The sequence below is a fragment of the Nannobrachium achirus genome, assembly GCF_963921795.1.
Source record: "Nannobrachium achirus genome assembly, chromosome: 23".
NCBI classification, from domain to species: Eukaryota; Metazoa; Chordata; class Actinopteri; order Myctophiformes; family Myctophidae; genus Nannobrachium; species Nannobrachium achirus.
The window spans coordinates 15,828,537-15,849,651 of record NC_137830.1 but is presented as its reverse complement, the minus strand read 5'-3'; the positions used below and the strand labels follow the sequence as shown (position 1 = coordinate 15,849,651).

Sequence of the window (21,115 nt, the reverse complement as noted above, 5' to 3'; positions counted from 1 at the left end):
AGCAGATATACAAGCTCACGCCGCGGCACCGAGTGCCGCGGTGTGAGCTTGTAGATCTGCTATTTTTGAAAAGTCGTGAAAATGTGTGCATATCTTTGAACTCAAAATTTGCTTCTGTGGCGTCCCTGGAACTAAATATTTTGAGATGTGGCCGCGGCCAAATACATATCATTTTGGGGGTCCTTGACAAGAAAAAGTTTGAGCACCACTGACACAGAAACATAGTTTTTCAAATAACCGTAGAAGGATTTAGAATACACTTATAGAATCACGTCAAAATATTCAAAGACTTGCACAAATTATCAAGACTTTTCAAAAATAGCAAATATACAAGCTCGCAGGCTATTTTTCAATAGTTAAAGGGGCACTCCACCACTTTTCAACCTATGTTCATATAATTGGTCCTCACTCAAAAATAGCTTTTTTCTTTTTTTTCTTCTTTTTTTCTCAGAGGAGGGCTGTGGGCAGGTCAGAAACCCATCGTCTTGTGACATCATCGATTGCCAATCCAGCTTATAGAAACTGCAGGCTTTCTATTCCTGAAAAGTTGCAATTTTAAAGTGGAAGCCATTGTTCTCGCGATAATAAAAATCTAAATATTTTTTTCAAAAATATTGATTAATTTCTTTTTTTGGAAAATGATGATGTCACAAGACGATGGATTCTGAACTTCCCACAGCTCTCCTAGGAGACTTGGACAGAGTAGATTTTTTTTTGATATTTTATCATGAACATTAGTGAGGACCTATTATATGAAGACAGGTTGAAAAGTGGTGAACTACTCCTTTAAAGCATAAAATAATGCTTAATAATGCGTTCCCCGTCGAAATGGTTTAAAACCGAGAACGCATCCGTGTTATTTTTTTATTTTAGCGCTGGCTATTCAAAAACAGCAGATGTATCCGTGTTTTTCCGCTAAGTGTCACTGCGAGCTTATACATCTGCTATTTTTTTACGTGTTTGAATAATCTAAATAATGTTATGTTCCAGTTCCCATGGCGATGAGTAGCATCACTCTGACCGATACGACGGTGGACAGCCTTCAGGCATCGTGGAGAAAACCTCCGGGAGACCTGGACTCCTATGCCCTGACTCTGAAACAAGACAGGTCCGTTTCTGTCTGTCCCTCTGTCTGTATGTGTGCTATTTGTCAGTGCTGTACTTTACTTGTGTAGAATGTCCCATTTCACAAGTTTTCAAATGTGTAAAACGTATAGAAATCCTTTGAAAATAGCAGATCTACAAGTTCCCAATGCGTCGCAATGCGACGTGTAGGTCATCTATTTTCAAATGGCCAAAATGTGGACAATGCTTGTTTTGTAATAATAATCTAAATCTACAAAATAACTAGTAATAAAAGTGTTCAAATAAATAATGTTTAAATAATAACAATAAGAGTAGGCCTACAAGTGCAATATTAGCCTCTGAGATGTAGTGAAGTAGAAGTAAAAGTGTAGAAAATTGGAAATAGGGTAGGTAGTAAGAACGTGCAGTAATCCTGGTCTCTATACTGCCTCCCCCTGGCCAGCTGGGGCACCTGATGGAGGGGAAAGGAACTGGTTGGAACTGGGGAAACTCCCCTCAGTCAGGTGAAAAGAAGCGGCGGCTTGGACTCCTCATGCATAGAAGGAAGCATGATGAGGTCAGTCCGTTGTCTCCCCAGGTTGGCAGAGGGAGTGTAGCGCCCAGGATTACATTAGACAAAAAATGGCTTACAAAAATCACGGGATAAAGAAAAAAAAAGAAAAGGAAATACTTGTATAACGACCTCAAAATTGATTACTCACGCCATGGAGATTTTTTTGTATTTGTTGCATTCCTAAGACAAAACAAATTGATATAGTAAATTTACCTCCATTGATTCCAGATGTGGACCAAATGCATTTGGGTCTCCATCCGGAATCAATGGGGTAAATGTATTGTAATCAAATTATTGTCTTAGGAATGCGACAAAAAAAAAAAAAAAAATATCAAGTCTCCATGGCGTGAGTAATCAATAGAAAAAAAAACATTTTGGGGGTGAACTACTCCTTTAAATTAAGTACAGTACTTGAGTAAATGTACATAGTTACTTTCCACGACTGACTATTATTTTGCACATAATTTCAGTGGTTCTCAACCTGTTTATAACCAAATTATTTTGGGGGGTCCCCAGATGATTAACTTAATGTGAAACATTGTTTTTTCACTCAACAGTAAACAAACCAACATAAAGTTTAAGCGTATAGAGGGTAGGCCCATAGACATAGAAAGGTAGACGCCTCCTTCGGCTAGGGGGCGTATGCATTGAGCAACTAAGGGAATCTTCATCACTTCCGTGTTCATTGCTTCCGCGTGCGTCACACATACGGAAGTCGGTAAGCCAATCAGAGGCAGGTGGGGGCTGGTCTTTATGCAGCCTGTAAGAACAGCTGAGCAGCGCAACATCGGAACTGGCTCTGTTGAATTGAATTGTGGTCCTTGGATAAGTCCCAGAAAAGACACACTGTGATTGGCCAGTAGTCACTTTGACTGACAGCGTTCCCTTAGTTTTTCCAGGAAATCCGGACTAGAACTTTTGCACATTGCTCCAATTAACTGCAGAGGCGAACGAGGCATCTAGGTCTTTATATCAGTGGGTAGGCCTATCTGCACATTTCTAATGTGACAATTTAAGCACTTTTCAATACCTCTCTGATCTACAGTACATGCTCACAACGCCCCCAGTTGAAATATGATTATTTTGGGCTTCACGGCCTGAATGTTCTCTTCTTGTTGCCGTCCATGCAGTGTTTCAGTCCAGAGCCACACTGTGGGAGCCAACTCCTCCTCTTTCATGCTGGTTGGCTTGACACCTGGCACCCTCTACAGGCTGGAGGTCGGTACTGTCAGTGGCGGAGTGCACTCTAAAAGCATTGCCCTGGAGGCACGGACCGGTGAGTGGTGGTGGCGCACGCACGCACGCACGCACACACACCCTTGAAAATCTGCCATGGAGTACAAGGTTCTTTACTGTCACCTGCTCATCAATCTCACTAGAAAAGAAAAGGGAAAACAGCGCCCTCTCTGTTTTGTTCCTTTTCGCAGCACAGAAGTCTGTTCTTGAGGGAGTACATGCACATACAGTACAACTGGTAGCAACTTAGCCGGCAGTGAAATTCTTGTACTTTCCTGGGAAATGAATTCCGTCTTACCATTTGTATTAGATATTGTGATGTCAAGTGAAGCATGACCAATCCTGTCATCAGGTGCCATATTTTGTCGCGAATATCAATCCAAACTCCATATATGGTACTACCGTACTAGTAGTCTCGCGTGGCCAGACTGTTGACTCCGCGATTTGCAAATGCTCCCGTCAGACAGTCTGGAATAACGTTAGAAGAACGATGAGTACCCGGTTAAAGCGGAAGTGAAGCCTCCTCCTCACTTCCGCTTTCGTCTACATCGCGCACATTTATCCTTTAGCTTGCAGCTTAGAAGAAATGCCAGTTTCCATTACTCGCTGTTCAGGAGCTGTAGTTCCAGACTCTAGTCTACAGTATATAGCATTCGGAGATTGTGGAATAGTTGTCTAGCTACGTGACACTACCATACTAGTGATTGTTCTAGAGCTCCGTAGATTGAGCTGACTGATTTGTTTGTGCCTGATGCAGGGCCGTTTTTAGCTATAGGCGGACTAGGCGGTCGCCTAGAGCGCCAGCCTAGAGGGGGCGCCGAGGGGGCGCCGAAATGGAGGGAGTGGACCCAAACCAGCCCAAAACCGACAAGCGCGCGCGGGAGTGGGGGGCCGCATTCGAGAGAGCTCGCCTAGAGCGCCGATTAGGCGCGCTACGGCCCTGGCCTGATGCCATGACCACACATTGAGGTTAGACAGCGCACTCCATATTTGGGCATACAGCATCTGCATTGGGAACTGCATATATTGGTTGTGGCTGGAGTGATAGTGACATCAGTGTTATGACGTGGTTCCCCTGCCCACCGTTCGGACATACAGTATCCTCCCATTAGGACAGGGGTCTTTTTCAGGCCAAGGACCCTTATTTGAGAGAGAGAGGAAGCAGGGACCCCTACAACCTTATCATAGATTCCGTAGCCTATAGTTTCATTGTTTGACAGCACAATCGTCAGTGTATATTGGATTCATGTCAATTTGTGTTTTCAGATATTTAACCACTTGAACCGTCAATACTTAATAAACTTGACCTTTCACTCTGTACTTAGACTGCTCTTTTTTCCCTTCTACACCAAAGCTCTTTGCCGAAAACAGCCGATAGATCTGCTATTTTTGGCTAAAGTTCTCAGAATATGGATGCTAGGGTTCAAGTGGTTAATATAAAAAAGGAGAAAAAGGTTTCTATCACACAAAGATTTGTAGTAACTCTGAGGACCCCCTAGGGGTCCCTGACCCCGTGTTGAAGACCCCTGCATTAGGATATGGATGTGATCATGCATGGTTTTAGAGATTCAGCAATAAACATCTGGAAATGTTTTTCCTTCTGTTCAGTATGGGTATAATGTTTTAGAATGGAACACAGGTTAGTCAACCATGACGTTTATATATTTGTTCTAATTAGGCTTCCTATTTATTCATCCACATAGCTTATTATCACAGTGGGTTAGGCTCCATACCCACACCCTGTGAGGGAGGTGACCTGTTGTGTAACACGAAACACACACACACACGCGCGTGCGCACACATGTACGAACGCGCACACATGTACGAACGCGCACGCACGCACGCACGCACGCACGCACGCACACACACACGCGCGTGCGCACACATGTACGAACGCGCACGCACGCACGCACGCACGCACGCACGCATGCACACACACACACACACACACACACACACACACACACGCACACACACACACACACCTTCAAACCTATTATGTAAGGTACAATGACTGGCACATTGAACCTGACTGTGTTGAGAAGGTTTTTTTTTCACAATTTCCAGGAAAGCCTCAAGTCAATACACCTTAATTTACTAACAACTTAAGCTGTTCCTGGGTTGGGACATTAGCTACAGTACAATGAGTATTGTATTGTACTTTTTCATTTGGTGCCAAACATACTACAACAACATACTACAACACACACTATGAATCAATTACTTTAAGCCCTATTTCTTTTTGTATTGTAACAATTACTTTTTTATTTTCGAATGAAAAAAGAGAATCGTGTTGAAAATGATTTGAACATTTCCGAAAATGTAAGTAAGTTTGAAAATTTAAGTCATTTTGTTTTATTTATTCACAACCAACGCACAGCAAAAATAGGTCTACAGCAACCACAACTCTATGTTTGTGAGACGGTGATCTGTGTCTAATACGGTAGCTTTTAAATAGTTTTGGCAACTCACAGCAAAACACCGGACAAATCCCCCCCACACACACACACATAAGCATTCTATCCCAATCCCAGGAAGGGAAACTGTAGAGGTGGGAGACGCTGTACCTACATTGTATTAACAGAAGTGAACAAGCAGAGGAAACTGCCCGTATGGGACAACGAGGCGGCTAGCTTGTCTCTTGGGAAAGCTTGACCGCAGCTTACCTTTTGGTCAGCATCAGTTATCCATCATCGACAAAACACACGAAACAACACTTTATAACCACTAAGACGAATTGTGCATAGCTGTAAAGATGGACCCAAATAACCCTGAAATTTGAGTCAATTTGAGATATTCTCAGATTTAATAATAATAATAATAATAATGACACCTCAGGGCGACAAGCGACCTCGTCCTAAAGGGCGAGGTCGCACCATGTCTTGGCCATCTGGCCAGTGATGTATATCGGACCGGTTACCCATATATGGAGTTCCCTGGTACCCATATATGGAGATCCATGTACTGTATATGGAGATATGCTGTGAGAGCCCAAACATGCTTACTCAGTTATTTGTTATGTGAAAGTCCTATGGCGTCTATGACATCTGACACCATACATACATACATACATACATATAGTCATTACAACTATTATAAAACGATGTGTACACAGTCTGGTCAGTGGCCACCTCATACAGAGCCTGGGGGAATAGCTTAGCTTCCCTCCTGCTAGCACTGACCAGAGCGATATATAAGAGAGTGGCGTCACGCTTTGAACTCGCCGCAGACCGGAAGTGGCTTCGCATGGAGCCGTTCTCATTCCTAGCGAGCCTCTGCCCCGTCCGCCCCCATTCTAGCCGAGGCATTTAAAATCGCTGGAAGTAGACCAAATCACGTCTTTTTCACCATTGTAACGCATTCACGGGCCTCGCTAAGGTAGAAAACATTATTAAAAGAGTGAAAAAGATGTAATTTAGTCTACTTACCAGCGAGTGACAAAATGAATGGGGGCGGACGGGGCAGAGGCTCGCTAAGAATGAGAACAGGCTCCAGTAAGCTAGGCTAAGTTAGCTTCCCACCATAGAGTAAATAGGCTTTCCACGCTTACTATGGGAGTCGACGTAAGTGACGTAACTCTCTCTTCTACAACTCTGGCACTGACGCTGTATTGGTCCGGTCCCACATTCGTTCCTGACAGAAACTGTGTCCTGAACTATAGTTCCTCTATGTCTATGGTCCTGGCAATAACAATGCTAATGCAGAAGAGAATAAATAAATATTACACCCATACTAGGTAGTAGGTAGGCTATCCTCTAAAATGTGGTTACTATGGGCAGGGTTTGCATGACAATATAGTCTTTGCAACAGAAAGTAATTATTAAAAACAATAACAATAAAAAAAAAGAATAGATTTAATATTAGATTTATATTCTCAAAAATGATTATTTGATTATTCTAACCACTAATTAAAACTAGACCAGGTCAACCTGGTTGTGCCAGACCCCCTGTCTGTCATCATCATTTATGACATCATGCCTTTTGTAGGCATGTCATCATCATGTCATCATCATATCTACCCTTTATATAGAAAACCCGGACAGACAGACAGACCGACATTTGCTTATGTAGGCCTACCCATTTCATGGGTCTGGCAATTAATTGTAGCTATTTCATGAAGGGTTTTACTTGATTATTAGAACTATATAATTTTTAGCTTGATAACTGGTCATTTTAGGTTGTTTTTTAATGTCCACGGAATCAAGAATTGTTCACCACAGAATTCCACAGAATCAGGATTGTTCTCCGCGGAATCAAGATTTTTTTTCCGCAGATTCCTGGGGGGACTAACTAGCACTTCCAAACTCCAATGCTCCATGCTGCTCAATGTTTTGCCACTCAGTCTAGATTAGGGGGGTGGGTCCCAGTGGACGTGCATACCCTCTATTGATTCCCTATCACATTGATTCCCTATTGATCCCCATTCCCATTGATTCCATCAATTTCCAATGACAGAGGAAAAGTTACCCTAGAAATAAAGTTTCCCCAGGCCAGGACTATAATGTGTTGCCCTGTTGGGCGACCACACTACTACTACTACTACTACTACTACTACTACTACTACTAATAATAATAATAATAATAATAGCAATGCCACACGTTGTGAGCTAGTAAGACATGCTAGTAAGGCATTAATTCACACAAACAAAAATAAATCTTGAGATACCAGGTTTGATACCGCTTTTCACAAACACACCAACTTCAACAGCAGGCACGGGCACACATAGACATCAAAGGGGGCTTTAGCCCCTGCCCTTTTATCTGTCTGTAAAAAAAGTGCCCTCTCCAGACCATGAATGCAGTTTTTACTAATGGTGAAAGTAATTGATTATATGCTTAGTTCATTGTGGTACCACGCACCGAAAATAGCAGACCTCCAAGCGCCGAGGTCTACTATCTTTGGTATTTTCACCAAAAGGTCCTTTTAGAAGTTTCAGCCCCTGCCTCTCTGACATTCTCTGAACCTCAACAGTGATACTATTGTGACCATAGGCGCAGTTCCTGCGGATGCTTCTCGCTCTGAGCCCCCACTAGGAATGACGCGCACCCACCACAAGCGCCGTCGCGCTGGGCCAGATTTACATGACAGTAACAATAGATACGTTGGCTTGATTGGGGTTTAGCCCCCGCCACTCGGGAGGGCTCACATAATTCGCTTGTGATTGTGACAACATGGAAATATGTTGTTTACTATCACTGCACTGTTTGTCTTATTACCCGTAATTGCCGGACTATAAGCCGCGTCTTTTTTCCCATGTTTTGAACCCTGCGGCTTATACAAAGGTGCGGCTTATATAGGGATTTTTACAGCTAACGGCCAGTTAGTTAGTTTTAAAATGGTCTTTAACAAGGATTTATATATAGATTTTTACAGCTAACGGCCACCAGGGGCACTCTAGCAGGAAGCAGAAAGGACACCTGCGGCTTATAGTCGGGTGCGGCTTATAGTCCAGCAATTACGGTATATTATTCATAGCAAGCGATGTTACATTCGTTGAATCAAAATGTGAAACGTTTGTCTCAATGCACCAAATCAACCCCAAAACAAACAATAGTAAATTAATAATTGAGCATTTTGCTTTGCAAATCCGATCCACTGCAAAAAAATGGATTTTCAAGAAAGTAAATAAATCCTTGTTTGTAGCATATTAGTCTTATTTTTGGTCTTCTCATTTCTCATTTGAAGGAATTTGTTGCTAGTTTTAAGCAAGAAAAATGCTTACCACATTGGCAGATTTATTTGCTTGATATGAGACTAGATTTATTTTTCTTTTTTTAGAATTAGATCAGGGCATTTTTTGCAGTGTACACATTTCTACAAGATGTCTTCGTCACTTCCCATGATCCCAAAGCACGTTTTCACACACATGTTCCGTGTCCCGATGCGTGATGTACGGCCAATTGTGCAGAGAGCATGTGTGATTGACATGTGTGGGAGGCAATGTACAGTGCAGTGGGGAGGGGGAATGGAGAGGTGTTGGCCCGCTGTTCCAGAGGCCCCATGCTTATCTGATCCGATCACAGACGTGTAGAACAATAACAGGGGACCCGTGGTCTAAAGGCCAACGCCAGGCTTGGAATGTCCCCACAAACAAAGAGCTTCCAAAGCTTCCTTCAAAGGCTTCCTCTCTGCGTGCACGCGTATGAGCGTGCATGTGCTCACACACGCGCACGCACGCAGGCACGCACTTCATCCTGTCCGGAAGAACTCATTATGTTCCCACAGAATGTTCTGGCTATTTTCAGGACCGATTGAGGTTAGAATGGTCCGCGTGTGTGTGTGTGTGTGTGTGTGTGTGTGTGTGTGTGTGTGTGTGTGTGTGTGTGTGTGTGTGTGTGTGTGCGTGTGCGCGTGCGTGCGTGCATTTTAGTTTTTGAAGGAGAACAAAGAACATATAGGCCTACACACAACCTCCCATTGGCTTATTCAGAGGTCGTGTTACAACATCAGGTTTTCCAAATGTATATTTTCCACTTTCCACACAAACCCATTCAGGCCGGGGAACACATTTTTGTGTAGTACAGTACATGTTCAGTATGTACCAACCTATTTGTTTTTGAAATTTTTGAATAATTATTTGACGTTTTTCAGAAAACGTAGGTCAGGCCTAAATGGGTTAAGCTCATCGCAATATAAAAACAAATTAAATGTTCTGTCCTTTCCTCTCACCGTTTCTTACTTTCTCATTCTTTCTTTCCAACCCCTCTCTCTTAAAGAGGCGGTGCCATAGTTCTTCTGGTTTTCATGTGTCTATGAGGTTGACCCCCTATGGGTTTCATTAGACCCACTAGTGTGGTTGTTATGAGGAATGATGTGAATCTGAATGTTGATGTAGTTGTAGGGGGCTAATTAAGTTGCTCTGCCCGAACCCATGTAAACACGGGATCATGCATGGCGGTCGGGGCTTGGTCCCTACGACCATGCGTGAGCTACAATGAGAAACCCGGCAAATACCTGATAATCAAGTTTTAGGGGGGGAAACAAATCATGGCACCCCATCTTTAACCCTTTTCTCCCCCTCTCCTCTTCACCCCCCTAGCTCCGGCGGCGGTCTCCGAGGTGACGGTGGCCAACGGCGGCCGCTCGGACGCGCTGCACGTGTCGTGGCGTCCGTCGAGGGGCGCGGCGGACAGCTACCTGGTGCGCCTGCAGGACGGGACTCGAACCGTGCACACCCTGGCCGTGTCGCGCTCCTCGGCGCCGGAGTGCTCCTTCAGCTCGCTGGTGGCCGGGCGCCTGTACTCCGTCGTCATAGTGACGCGCAGCGGCGGCCTGGAGAACGCCACCACGGTGCTGGCCAGGACACGTAAGAGATGGTTTCCATAGTGGGGGTGCATGGGGGAGAGAGAGGGCAACGGTGCTGCAATGATTGACCGAAATATAGTTCTTTAAAACAGTGGTTCTCAACCTGTGGGTCAGGACCCCCAGTCCCCAAATTATTTTGGGGGGGTCCCCAGATGATTAACTTAATGTGCAACGTTGTTTTCTCACACGAAAGTAAACAAACCAACATAAAGTTTAAGTGTATAGAGGGTATCTACACATTTATAAAGTGACAATTTAAGGACTTTTTTTAGTACCTCTAAGATTGTGGACAGATTTGGGAAAGCTTTCTTAACCCTCTAAGGCCCGCATTAAGAAATACTTGAAATAAAAAATTGAAAAAAAACAGATGGTGTTGTAGGAGTCCTATTAAGAGGAAAATGTAATTTTCAAAAAAATGTTTTTGTAAGATTTTATAGCCATAAATCATAAATCATAAATCATGCTCTAATTTACATATGGGGGATATTTTTCACAATAATAACATATGTACATGTTCTAGACATTCTAATGATCACCAAAAAAAATAGTACAGGCATTTTACTTATGTTTTTGTGAGGTATATCTTCCATGAAAAAGTGAGATGTTGTCCGTCAAAACTCTGGAATTTCAGCGGGTGTGGCGGGTGTGAATGTCAGCCCCTGTGGGGGGTATTTATATGCAAATATTGTGGCCAATGGCATTGTAATACTAAACAATAGAATCCAATGGTGGTGTTTAGGTGGTAGGGGGAGCTAAAATAAAATGATTTAAACCTTTTTTTGGATAAAATACAAACGTTGTAATATTACAACCGTGGGCCTTAGAGGGTTAAAGACTACCCCTCACACTATAAGATTTGAAAAAGACTCCCCAAAGACTGTAGGAGGATTTTTCAAAGATTTCAGTTGTTAGATGTGTATGCCTCTAAAGATTTTGTAAAGACTGGTTCAAGATTCCCTTTTATTTGCTGAAATATGCCTATTATATAGCCTTGTGTTGCTAAATAAATTATAATATTATTATAAAGCATTAGGCTAACCATAAACGAAAATAGCCGATCTACAAGCTCAGTCACAGCGCGTCGCATCACAGTATTGCAGTATTGATACTTTTACTTGATTACTTTTTTCATCACTGCACATGCAGTGCACACCCTATGGTGCACACACACACCGAGCTCCGCCTTCCTCCCTCAGCCCTCTGTGCCTCTCCTCTCTAGTTTTCTCCTCTCAGCCAGCGCTGATCGATCCTATCAACTATTATCAACGTTGAATGTTTGGAATAATGGAAACGCAGAGAAATAACTAATAAAGGGCTGTCGTAGTAGCCGCACCAACAACGACCAGGCTGGCAGCTCAGGCAGCGTCTTTTGGGGAATGAATGGCTTGGCTTTTGGCTTGTTCTGTTTTGGTTGTAGTTGTAGGCTAGGCTACGTCATTGTATTCATTCAGACTCAGCCCCGATTTGTGAAAATATTAAACCAGTTTGATATTCTCATAACAGAATCTGGCTCTCAAGTTGGGGTAAAAATCGAGTCGGACCACTACCTCACATTTAACGATTGAGTAACGACTGAGTCACGGGAGCGCGCCGCGACTAGCCTCGATTTTATTACGACTGAGAAATCTTTTCAAAGTCGTTAGATGTAAGAGGGCCTTAAAATGACAAATTAAACATTGGCCAAATTGTCAAATATTAGAGGCAGAAATTGTAGAAAATAGCCGATCTACATGCTCACAACGCCTCTATAGGCCCCAAATGCACTTGGGTCCCCATTCGGAATCAATTGGGGTAAATCTACTAAAATCTAACTTTTGTCTTAGGAATGCAAAAAATATTGGGGGCACGGTGGCGCAGTCAGTATTGCTGTCGCCTCACAGCTAGAAGGTCCTGGGTTCGATTCCCGCCGGGGGACACTGTGGGTGCTGGGGGTGTGTTCCCTCCTCCGCGTCATCAGTGCCCACACCCTAGGTGGGGTTGGCAAAAGGGCCTTTCTGTGTGGAGTTTGCATGTTCTCCCCGTGTCTCCTAGGGTAGATACCCTCACAAAAACATGCAGTAATCCTGGTCTCTATAAAGCCTCGCCCTGGCCAGCCGGGGCGCCTGATGGAGTGGAGTGGAACTGGTTGGAATAACGTGTTCCTTCCACGCGCTACGTCCAACCGGGGAAGCTCCCCCTGTCAGGTGATAAGAAGCGGCCTGCTCACTCCTCATGCATTGAAGGAAGCATGAGCTCAGTTCGGGGCCCTCCCCAGGTTGGCAGAGGGAGAGTAGAGCCCAGGATCACAGCTTAGGCAATTGGCACCGGGTGAAAAAAATGGGTTACAAAAATCGTGGGATAAAAAAAAAAAAAAAAAAAAGGAATGCAAAAAATACACAAAGATATTACTGAAGTCAATTCTCCATGGCGTGAGTAATCAATAGAAAAAGAGATCATTTTGGGGGTGAACTACTCCTTTAAAAGGTTAAGGTTTATGTACAGTATTTGATGTGTTCTTCTGTTGCCTTTGTCTTCCAGAGCCTGCTAGCGTTCAGAACCCGACAGCAGTACATTCTGCTAGAGATGACTTCCTCAAGGTAACAGGACAGCTTCTATTACTCTATCACTCAATGAATCTCTCACAGTTTCTCTTACATGTATCCCTTTATCTTATCTTTTAGCGGTGCTAACCGCTCCTACGTCTGGCTTTGTGTGTATGTATGAGTGTCCGTATGAACACGGTATGGAGTTAACTAACGTCACGGACAGAACGGCCCATACAAGGAGATGTGCGCGTGTGATGTTTTTGATACCATTCGAAGTGAGCACTGTATAGTGACAAACCATGAACCGAAAGTTTACAGAATGCATTGAAGTCTATGAGGGGTAAGGTGACAATGAACCATGTGACCAGTGCTGTTTCTGACACCGCAATGGCAGAACTCTCTGATTAGATTCTGAGACAGACATTTGGAAAGATGAGTGTAGGATTATGTATTCCCTTTGCATTTTGGATTTCTTTCTCAAGGCTGCCACCTTGTGGGTCAAAAGTGCCGATCCAAAAACACAGATAGAGTGACATCACTATCTGGAGATAATCATCCCCTCCCCTTTTACCATTCACCCAACACTGTGGGTGTGGCAAACTTCAGCTGGGTCACCACCCACCATGACAACCAGGCATACTTAATGAACTGGTGGGTGTGGCCACATAAAAACCTAATTTTAACTTTCTGGGGGGGGGGGGAATCATGGCACTTCATCTTTAAGGAGAACTCCTTCGAACGCTATGGACCAGAGCTAGAATACTGCATGTTCTTGTGGCATTTCGTTCGAGGGGTAGGCTACCTGCCGGTTCCAGAGGGGAGTGTCTTCACCACAGCGCTCTGTATTTCCCTGTTCTCAGGTGTACTGGCGGCATGCTCCGGGTGACCTGGACCGCTACGTGGTTCTGATCAGCTACAACCACAGCATCCTCCAGAACCAGACGGTGTCCCAGGGGAACAACGAGTGCGTCTTCTCCTCCCTCGTCCCCGGGAGACTCTACACCGTCACCGTGGAAACCTGGAGCGGGGACTACGTCACCAGCCTCTCCACCGATGGACGGACGTGTGAGTTGAATAGGACGATTAACCGTTCTGGAACCACTTTAACCATTATTTTGTGCTTTAACATATCAGATATCACAGCCTGGCACTGGGTGCCGCGTTGCAAGCTTTTTGTAACTCAAATATTTGCTTCTGTTTTTTTTTTTTTAGATGGGGGTCCACGGCAAAATACATGTAATTTTGGGGGTCCTTTGAATGAAAAAGTTTGAGAACCACTGATTTAGAAGAAGGATTTAGAGGACATTTATAGAATCGGGTCAAAATGCATAAAATAATAATGCGTAATAAGTAATAATGCATAAGGATTTTAAATGCTCTATTCTTAATGAAATGGACCTGAGTTGTCTCTGTGCTTGGGCTCTGTCACCAATCAGTCAGTCATCTTTGCCAAGAATAGCAGATCTCCAAGCTCACAATGTGTTGCTTGTAGATTATGTATTTATGAATGAGCATTCTTGCTAAATCAGGTGTATTTACATTGCATTATTGTGTAGTGTTCATATGCTCTGTCCCGTCTAAATGAGCTAATAAAGTAAAAGTAATCGGCTAATTTCTGGCTAATGTTACCCCTGGAATTTGGAATCTAGGTCTTGCTGTAAATTGTGTAACGCAGATGATTAACAATAATTAATCTTTAAAGATCTATAAAGGTCCATTTGGTTATACCAACCAAGCGTCAGATAAAAAAAAATATATAATATATATATTTTTTAAACTGAGGATCCGGGCACTCGTGCAAAAAAGTTTTTCGACCTACAGAGGTCTTCATCAGGGCTGATGAAACATTATTTAAAGGGGAAAAACGGATAGGATTTTGAAAGGGTAAAACACTTCTGTAATCCGGGGGGCAGGGACGTGCTGGCCATTGGGAAAAGCGGGACAATTCCCGAACGGCCGGTTCATTCCCGGCCGGTCAGGGTTGTAAGGGTTACTTTTAAAAAGGAATCCCCTACAGTTACAAGTTACTTGCAAAGAAAATGTAGTCAGTAACGTAATCTGATTATCACAATTTAAAAAGTAACTACTAGTTACTTTCAGTTACTTTTGGATTACTTTTTAGCAAAACTCTCATTAATTAAATAGAACAAGTTTTACCATTGATAACTAGACAAGAATATTGAGCCTATGAAATTAGGAAAAGGACAACATAATTTTACTTGAGCGAAGTGGCAGTACTTTATGCTGATCCGACTTGATTATTTTATAATTTAGCGTTATAACTTGTAAAATTGATGAGGGCAAGGGGAGAATGTAATCCAGCATGTAACCCCCATCATTCAGATCCGTTACTGTAATCCAGATTACACATTTTAAAATGTAACCTGAGACTTTACAAGTTACCTGTTTTTTGTAATCTGATTACGTAATCCCGTTACATGTAATCCGTTACTTAACACCTTCTAAGCCAAGGGGAGCCCCTTAATGTTAAAACCGTACTATATCGCACATCCCCCCAGGGACTCTCAGCCACGTCGTACATTCCCGGACTTTGTCTTTAAAACCGGAATAAAAGCTTTTGATCCGAAAATCGGCGATCGTCTAACCTTCCCTAGTCACCACTCGTGCACTGATAGCTCATGCAGACCGTGCATGAAGCAGAGGTGACGTCAGCGCCTCTCCTTCTCCAAGGCACCTTCCACCCATCCGTTTACTGTCTACACACTCGAGCTCCTCCTGCAGCCATGCTTGGGGCTATGCTAGCGAAACTTTTCAGTTCTGTTCTTCAGTCACACATGGACTATTTGCGGGGACATTTACGTGAAAGGATCGCGCACGCGAAACGCACGGGGACATCGACGATCGGCCAAAACCCCCATTCTATCCCAACGGAAATCGAGAAAATCATGGTGAGTTACTGGCCTGGGGGGAAAAAAAAAAGAAAAAACAGCGGCGCTGTTCAAGATGGAGGGGCTGCGGGGTCATGTTTATAAACATAATATTATGTCTCAGATCACAATACAATAATAGAAATGTCACGGCTAATCTACCAACCACCATTCTATTTCGGGCGTCAAGGTGTTAACAACCCTGCGGCCGGTCCAGGCCGGCCATTAGGAAAAAAATTAAAAATGTTCCATTTTGGGGGCTGGGCGGCCAACAAAGTAAATCGTCACTGTCGGGCAGAAACCTCGTATCTCCAAGTTTCAAATGTGTAAATTTTTTCGCAAAGCCCTGCTCATCATATAAGGCCATCACACAAGAGTAGTGAAAACAGCAGATCTACAAGCACACAACGCCTCGCACCGCGAGGCGTTGTGTGCTTGTAGATCGTCTGTTTTCACTAGTTTAAATAATTTTTAAAATGATAAATACAAAACAAATAGAGAGAGATCTCTCTCTATAGCGTGCAATGAGGGCCTCTACAACTATTTTTCCCGGGCCGAATCAGGGGCCCAGCACGTTCCTGCCGGTGGAACATTTGTTGAGGTGTGTTGATGGTAATGTTGTCTTGTGTTTTACTGCAGTCCCAGCAGCTGTTGCCAACCTGTTGCTTGGCAACGCCGCAACAGTCGATTTGACTGTCAACTGGAGCCCCGCCCCTGGAGATGTGGACCACTACGAGGTGTGTGTGTGTGTGTGTGTGTGTGTGTGTGTGTGTGTGTGTGTGTGTGTGTGTGTGTGTGTGTGTGTGTGTGTGTGTGTGTGTGTGTGTGTGTGTGTGTGTGTGTGTGTGTGTGTGTGTGTGTGTGAGAGAGAGAGAGTTTGTATAAAAGGGTAAGTGGTTTCTTTGGTTAAAATCTGTAGCTCTATATTCGGATAGTAATCTTTGCTATTCATTGTTTGTTCAGTAACGGGAGTCTCCACGTCTTTCGAACTTTTTATTAAACAGAAAATGCATTTTCAGGTCAGGATACCAAATTCATCCAATCAGGGTAGAGAACTCAGTCAGGATACAGTAGCCTGGGATCGCTTCCAATTTCGGGCTTTTGATCCGGTCAGGAGCGGATGAGGTCCCACGTCATTTTGTATTCAAAACGGACTACAATTTGGCCGGAACTACCGACCGGAATCAGTTTTAACCTGGTTTTTGCTCATGCGCTAACTGGGATAAAACTGATTCCGGTCTGTAGTTCCGGCCAAAGTGTAGTCCGTTTTGAATACAAAATGACGTAAGATATCATCCGGTCTAGACCGGATCAACCAACCTGTTTAGTAAACGAATACCAGGCTTTCTCTCAGGAAAGCCTGGTGAGGCGAGGTTAGGATACAGATTAAACAAGTGAAATAGGAGTGATGGCACAAAGAAAGGAGTGGACACAACTGGAAGACGAACACTGTAGAAATGCAGCTGATAAATGGGTACTCTCTCCTCCTTGTTTGCTGACATTTTGTCACCTACTGTACCTGAAAAATTTAGCTTCTGTTTACTGAGACCCCTGTTACTGAACAAACACTCTATAGCAGGGGTCTTCAACATTTTCAGGCCAAGGACCCCTTAGTTGAGAGAGCACACAACCTTTTCATAGATTCCATATCGGTTCATTGGTTGACAGCACAGTTATCAGTGTATTTTGGATTAGTGTAAATTGGTGTTTCAGATATTTAACCACTTGAACCGTCAATTCTTAATAAACTTGACTTTTCACTCTATACTTAGTCTGCCCTTTTTCTCCTCTACACCAAAACTCTTTGTCGAAAATAGCCGATCTACAAGCTCACACCGCCTCGCAGCACGAGGCGTTGTGAGCGCTGCGAGGCGTTGTGAGCTTGTTAATCATGGCACCCCATCTTTAAAAATATTATTAAAGCACAATAAAAAAAATATATATATATACAGTAGGCCTATATACCGGTGTGTGTGTGTGCGTGTGTGCGTGCGTGTGTGCGTGTGTGCGTGTGTGTGTGCGTGTGTGCGTGTGTGTGCGTGTGCGTGTGCGCGTGTGCGTGCGTGCGTGCGTGCGTGCGTGCGTGTGTGCGTGTGCGTGTGCGTGACTGTGCGTTGCGTGTGTGTGCGTGTGTGCATGTGTGTGTGTGTGTATAGTGATATAAAGGATAATGTTGTACGGTTGTCCTTCTCTCCCTCTAGGTTACCCTCCTCTTCAACGACACACGGGTCTTTCCTCCGGTAACCCTGGGCAACGCAGTGTGGCAGCACCGTCTGACCTCCCTGACCCCTGGAAGACTCTACAAGATCGTGGTCTCCACGTTCAGTGGACCCTACCAGAGAGCCCAATTCATAGAGGGACGAACAGGTAGGGAACTCAGTTCATAGCGGGACGCACAGGTAGGGAACTCAGTTCATAGAGGGACGCACAGGTAGGGACACATTATCTAACTTCTGCACCACGTTTGGCTTATTCACTTTCCTGCGCAAACCAGGAAAGCATCTGTGTCATTTTAGTTGATAATGTAGTGTCAAAATCTTTTTAACCAACTTTAACTATATTTTGCACTTTTTGGCTATTCAAAAATGGCAGATATGCAAGCTCATAGCTTGTATATCTGCGCTATGAGCTTGTAGATCCGCTATTTTTATCTTTGATTATGTATGTTTTTTTAAAGCAAATTCAAACTCAAATCTTTGCTTCTGGAGGCCCCCTCCCTGGATCAGAGTATTTTGAGATGGGGTTCTTTTAGGGGTCCTTCACTCACTCACACACTCTGATAGGTTACTGTATAGTTTAGTAGTAAATAAAGGGCCTCGGCTAACCAGCTCAAATGCAGTGGTGGAAAAAGTACTCACATTTTGTACTTAAGTAAAAGTAGCATTACTGCAATGTAGATGTACTCCGTTACAAGTAAAAGTCTGGAATTCAAAATGTACTTGAGTAAAAGTATGAAAGTATTGATATGAAATTGTACCTAAGTAAAAGTACGAAATGTTTGAAAATAGCCGATCTACAAGCTCACAACGTGTCGCATCGCGACGCGTTGTGAGCTTGTAGATCGGCTATTTTCAAATATCCAAGGTATAAAATAGGGCTAAAGTGGTTTATGTATGTTTTATAATATTATAATTTATATCTGCAAAGTAACTAGTAACTAAAGTAGTGGAGTAAAAGTACAATATTTGGATCTGAGATGTAGTGGAGTAGAAGTAAAAGTGCTGGACATTGGAAATACTCAAGTAAAGTACAAATAACTCAAAATTGTACTTAAGTACATTACTTAAGTAAATGTACTTAGTTACTTTACACCACTGCTCAAATGTAACATCGCCCCTGTTATCCTCTCTCGTCTCCCCTCCAGTCCCCAGTGCAGTGAGGAACCTCCACCTGTACCCACGGCCAGGGCTGACCGACTCCTCGGGGGGCCTGGGAGCCACGTGGACCCCCGGCGATGGAGACCTGGACATGTACACCGTGTCCCTGTCCAACACGGTAAGCTGGATGTCAGGCAAATGGAAACCATGGGTCACACAGCGAGATTAAAATGTGTCGGAAATTCTCTGAATAGTTCGGGTTGAACTTATGAGTTTGCACAAGTACTTGATCAGCTTAGCAGCCTCAATAATAATCAAGCCATCGGGGCGAAGATACAGAACCATGACGTGGCACAAGGTTGATTTTAGCAGGAGTTGTGTCCCCTCAGCCATCGCTGCACTAAAGAAAACTGCTTCCTTCACTAGGATGTTTTTTATGTGCATAGTGGGGACCTGATGATCTGTCTTTGTGATATGTTTGTTTTGTGTTATATGGTTATTCGTTGTTTTTTGTTTGAACAGACTTGTGAAGACAAATTTCACGTCGGGGACAATAAAGATCATTATTATTATTATTATTACAATTATTTTGCGATAATTTGGTTTTTTGAGTTCGATAGAGAAGTTGTTTGAAAAGGAGAATAAGGGCAAATAAAAAGGATGCAATGAAATCAGAAATTAAAAAAAAGGAAAGAAATGAATGATAGAAAAATGGAACAAATGGATGAGTTGGTGCGTTGCATGCCATATATACAGTACTGGTAAACTATAGAACAGAGCGATGCATTTGACAGACGTTCATGTTGTGGTTTATTATGTCCCAGGACGGTGTGGTGGAGACCCGTCCCGTACCCAAACACGTCTCCTCCCTGGAGTTCCTGGATCTGACACCTGGCCAGGCCTACGCCGTCACCGTCCAATCACTGAGCGGGAAGCTGACCAATAACAACACGGTGGCCGGCAGGACAGGTGGGACAGAGAGATGGAGTAAAAATCTCTCGAGACAGATTCTCAGTGGCGTCAGTTCAGCAAAAGCTAAGGTACAGTATGGCAACATGACTGGTGTCCTGCAACGCGCCCGAAGGCGCATGTGCAAGACACCAGTCATGTTGCTATACCTTAGCAACAGGCATGATTCATTTATTTTAACCCATTTAGAATGGGTACACATATTGTGTATCATTATTTTATGCTTTAACTATTGAAAAATAGCAGATATACAAGCTCACAGCGCGGCACCGAGTGCCGCGCTGCGAGCTTGTAGATCTGCTATTTTTGAGAAATCGTGAAAATTAGAATTTTGACCCGATTCTATAAGTGTCTTTTGAATCCTTCTAAGATCTTTTGAAAAACCTATGTTTATATGTCAGCAATCTGGCTATAGCCATCGTCAAAGAAAAGCTCCCTTTCACTTAACTGGAGCTCAGTTAGTCTGTTCTTGAGAGACTACTATGTCAGTGGTTCTCAAACCTTTTCATGTGAAGGACCCCCAAAATGATATTTATTTGGCCACGGACCCCCATCTCAAAATATTTAGTTCCAGGGACCACCCAGAAGCAAAATTTGAGTTACAAACGTTCGCTTTGAAAATACATAATATTCAAAGATTTGCACACATTTTCACAACTTTTTCAAAAATAGCAGATATACAAGCTCGCAGCGCGGCACTCGGTGCCGCGCTGTGAGCTTGTATATCTGCTATTTTTCACTGGTTAAAGCGTTCAATCATTTCTAGGCCTAAATGGGTTAAGAAAGTCTATTATTCCCCCCCCCCCCCCCCTGTAGCCAAGGTATGGCAGGTGCCATACCTTGCCATATCCAATTGACGCCCCTGCAGATTCTGCTAAACAAAGGAAAACATAAATAAATAGAAATACGTATTCTTTCCTTTTTTTAACCGATAGGGGTTCCCCAATTGGAGATGGAGTCTAACTGACTGACTGATTCTCTGTCTCGAAGATAATATTTCACTATGTTTTGAATCAACCCCCACTGTGTGATTGTTTCTGAGATTCATTCAATTCTGTTTAAAAATATTATGTTCTCAAAACCACATTAGGTTGGGACAATTCACATTTGGAATTTGAAGCTGTTAATACCGGGAAAGCATCTGTGTGTAACCACTTATTATTATCGCCTCAGTTCTTAATGGATACATTTATTCATGTGTGTGTGTGTGTGTGTGTGTGTGTGTGTGTGTGTGT

The 21,115-nt window shown here is 43.3% G+C and overlaps 1 protein-coding gene across 1 annotated transcript in view; it reads left to right on the top strand.

Moving 5' to 3' along the window:
• The window catches only part of LOC308309219 (receptor-type tyrosine-protein phosphatase beta-like), a 119,451-nt gene that overhangs the window by 38,113 nt on the left and 60,223 nt on the right, over positions 1-21,115 (top strand). Inside the window, exons 9-17 of the mRNA XM_080754722.1 lie at positions 991-1,108; positions 2,770-2,915; positions 9,916-10,182; positions 12,699-12,757; positions 13,567-13,771; positions 16,234-16,331; positions 17,796-17,961; positions 18,959-19,089; positions 19,736-19,880. Of these exons, the coding sequence (XP_080610848.1) occupies positions 991-1,108; positions 2,770-2,915; positions 9,916-10,182; positions 12,699-12,757; positions 13,567-13,771; positions 16,234-16,331; positions 17,796-17,961; positions 18,959-19,089; positions 19,736-19,880 (1,335 nt within the window). The remainder of the gene's footprint in view (positions 1-990; positions 1,109-2,769; positions 2,916-9,915; positions 10,183-12,698; positions 12,758-13,566; positions 13,772-16,233; positions 16,332-17,795; positions 17,962-18,958; positions 19,090-19,735; positions 19,881-21,115) is intronic.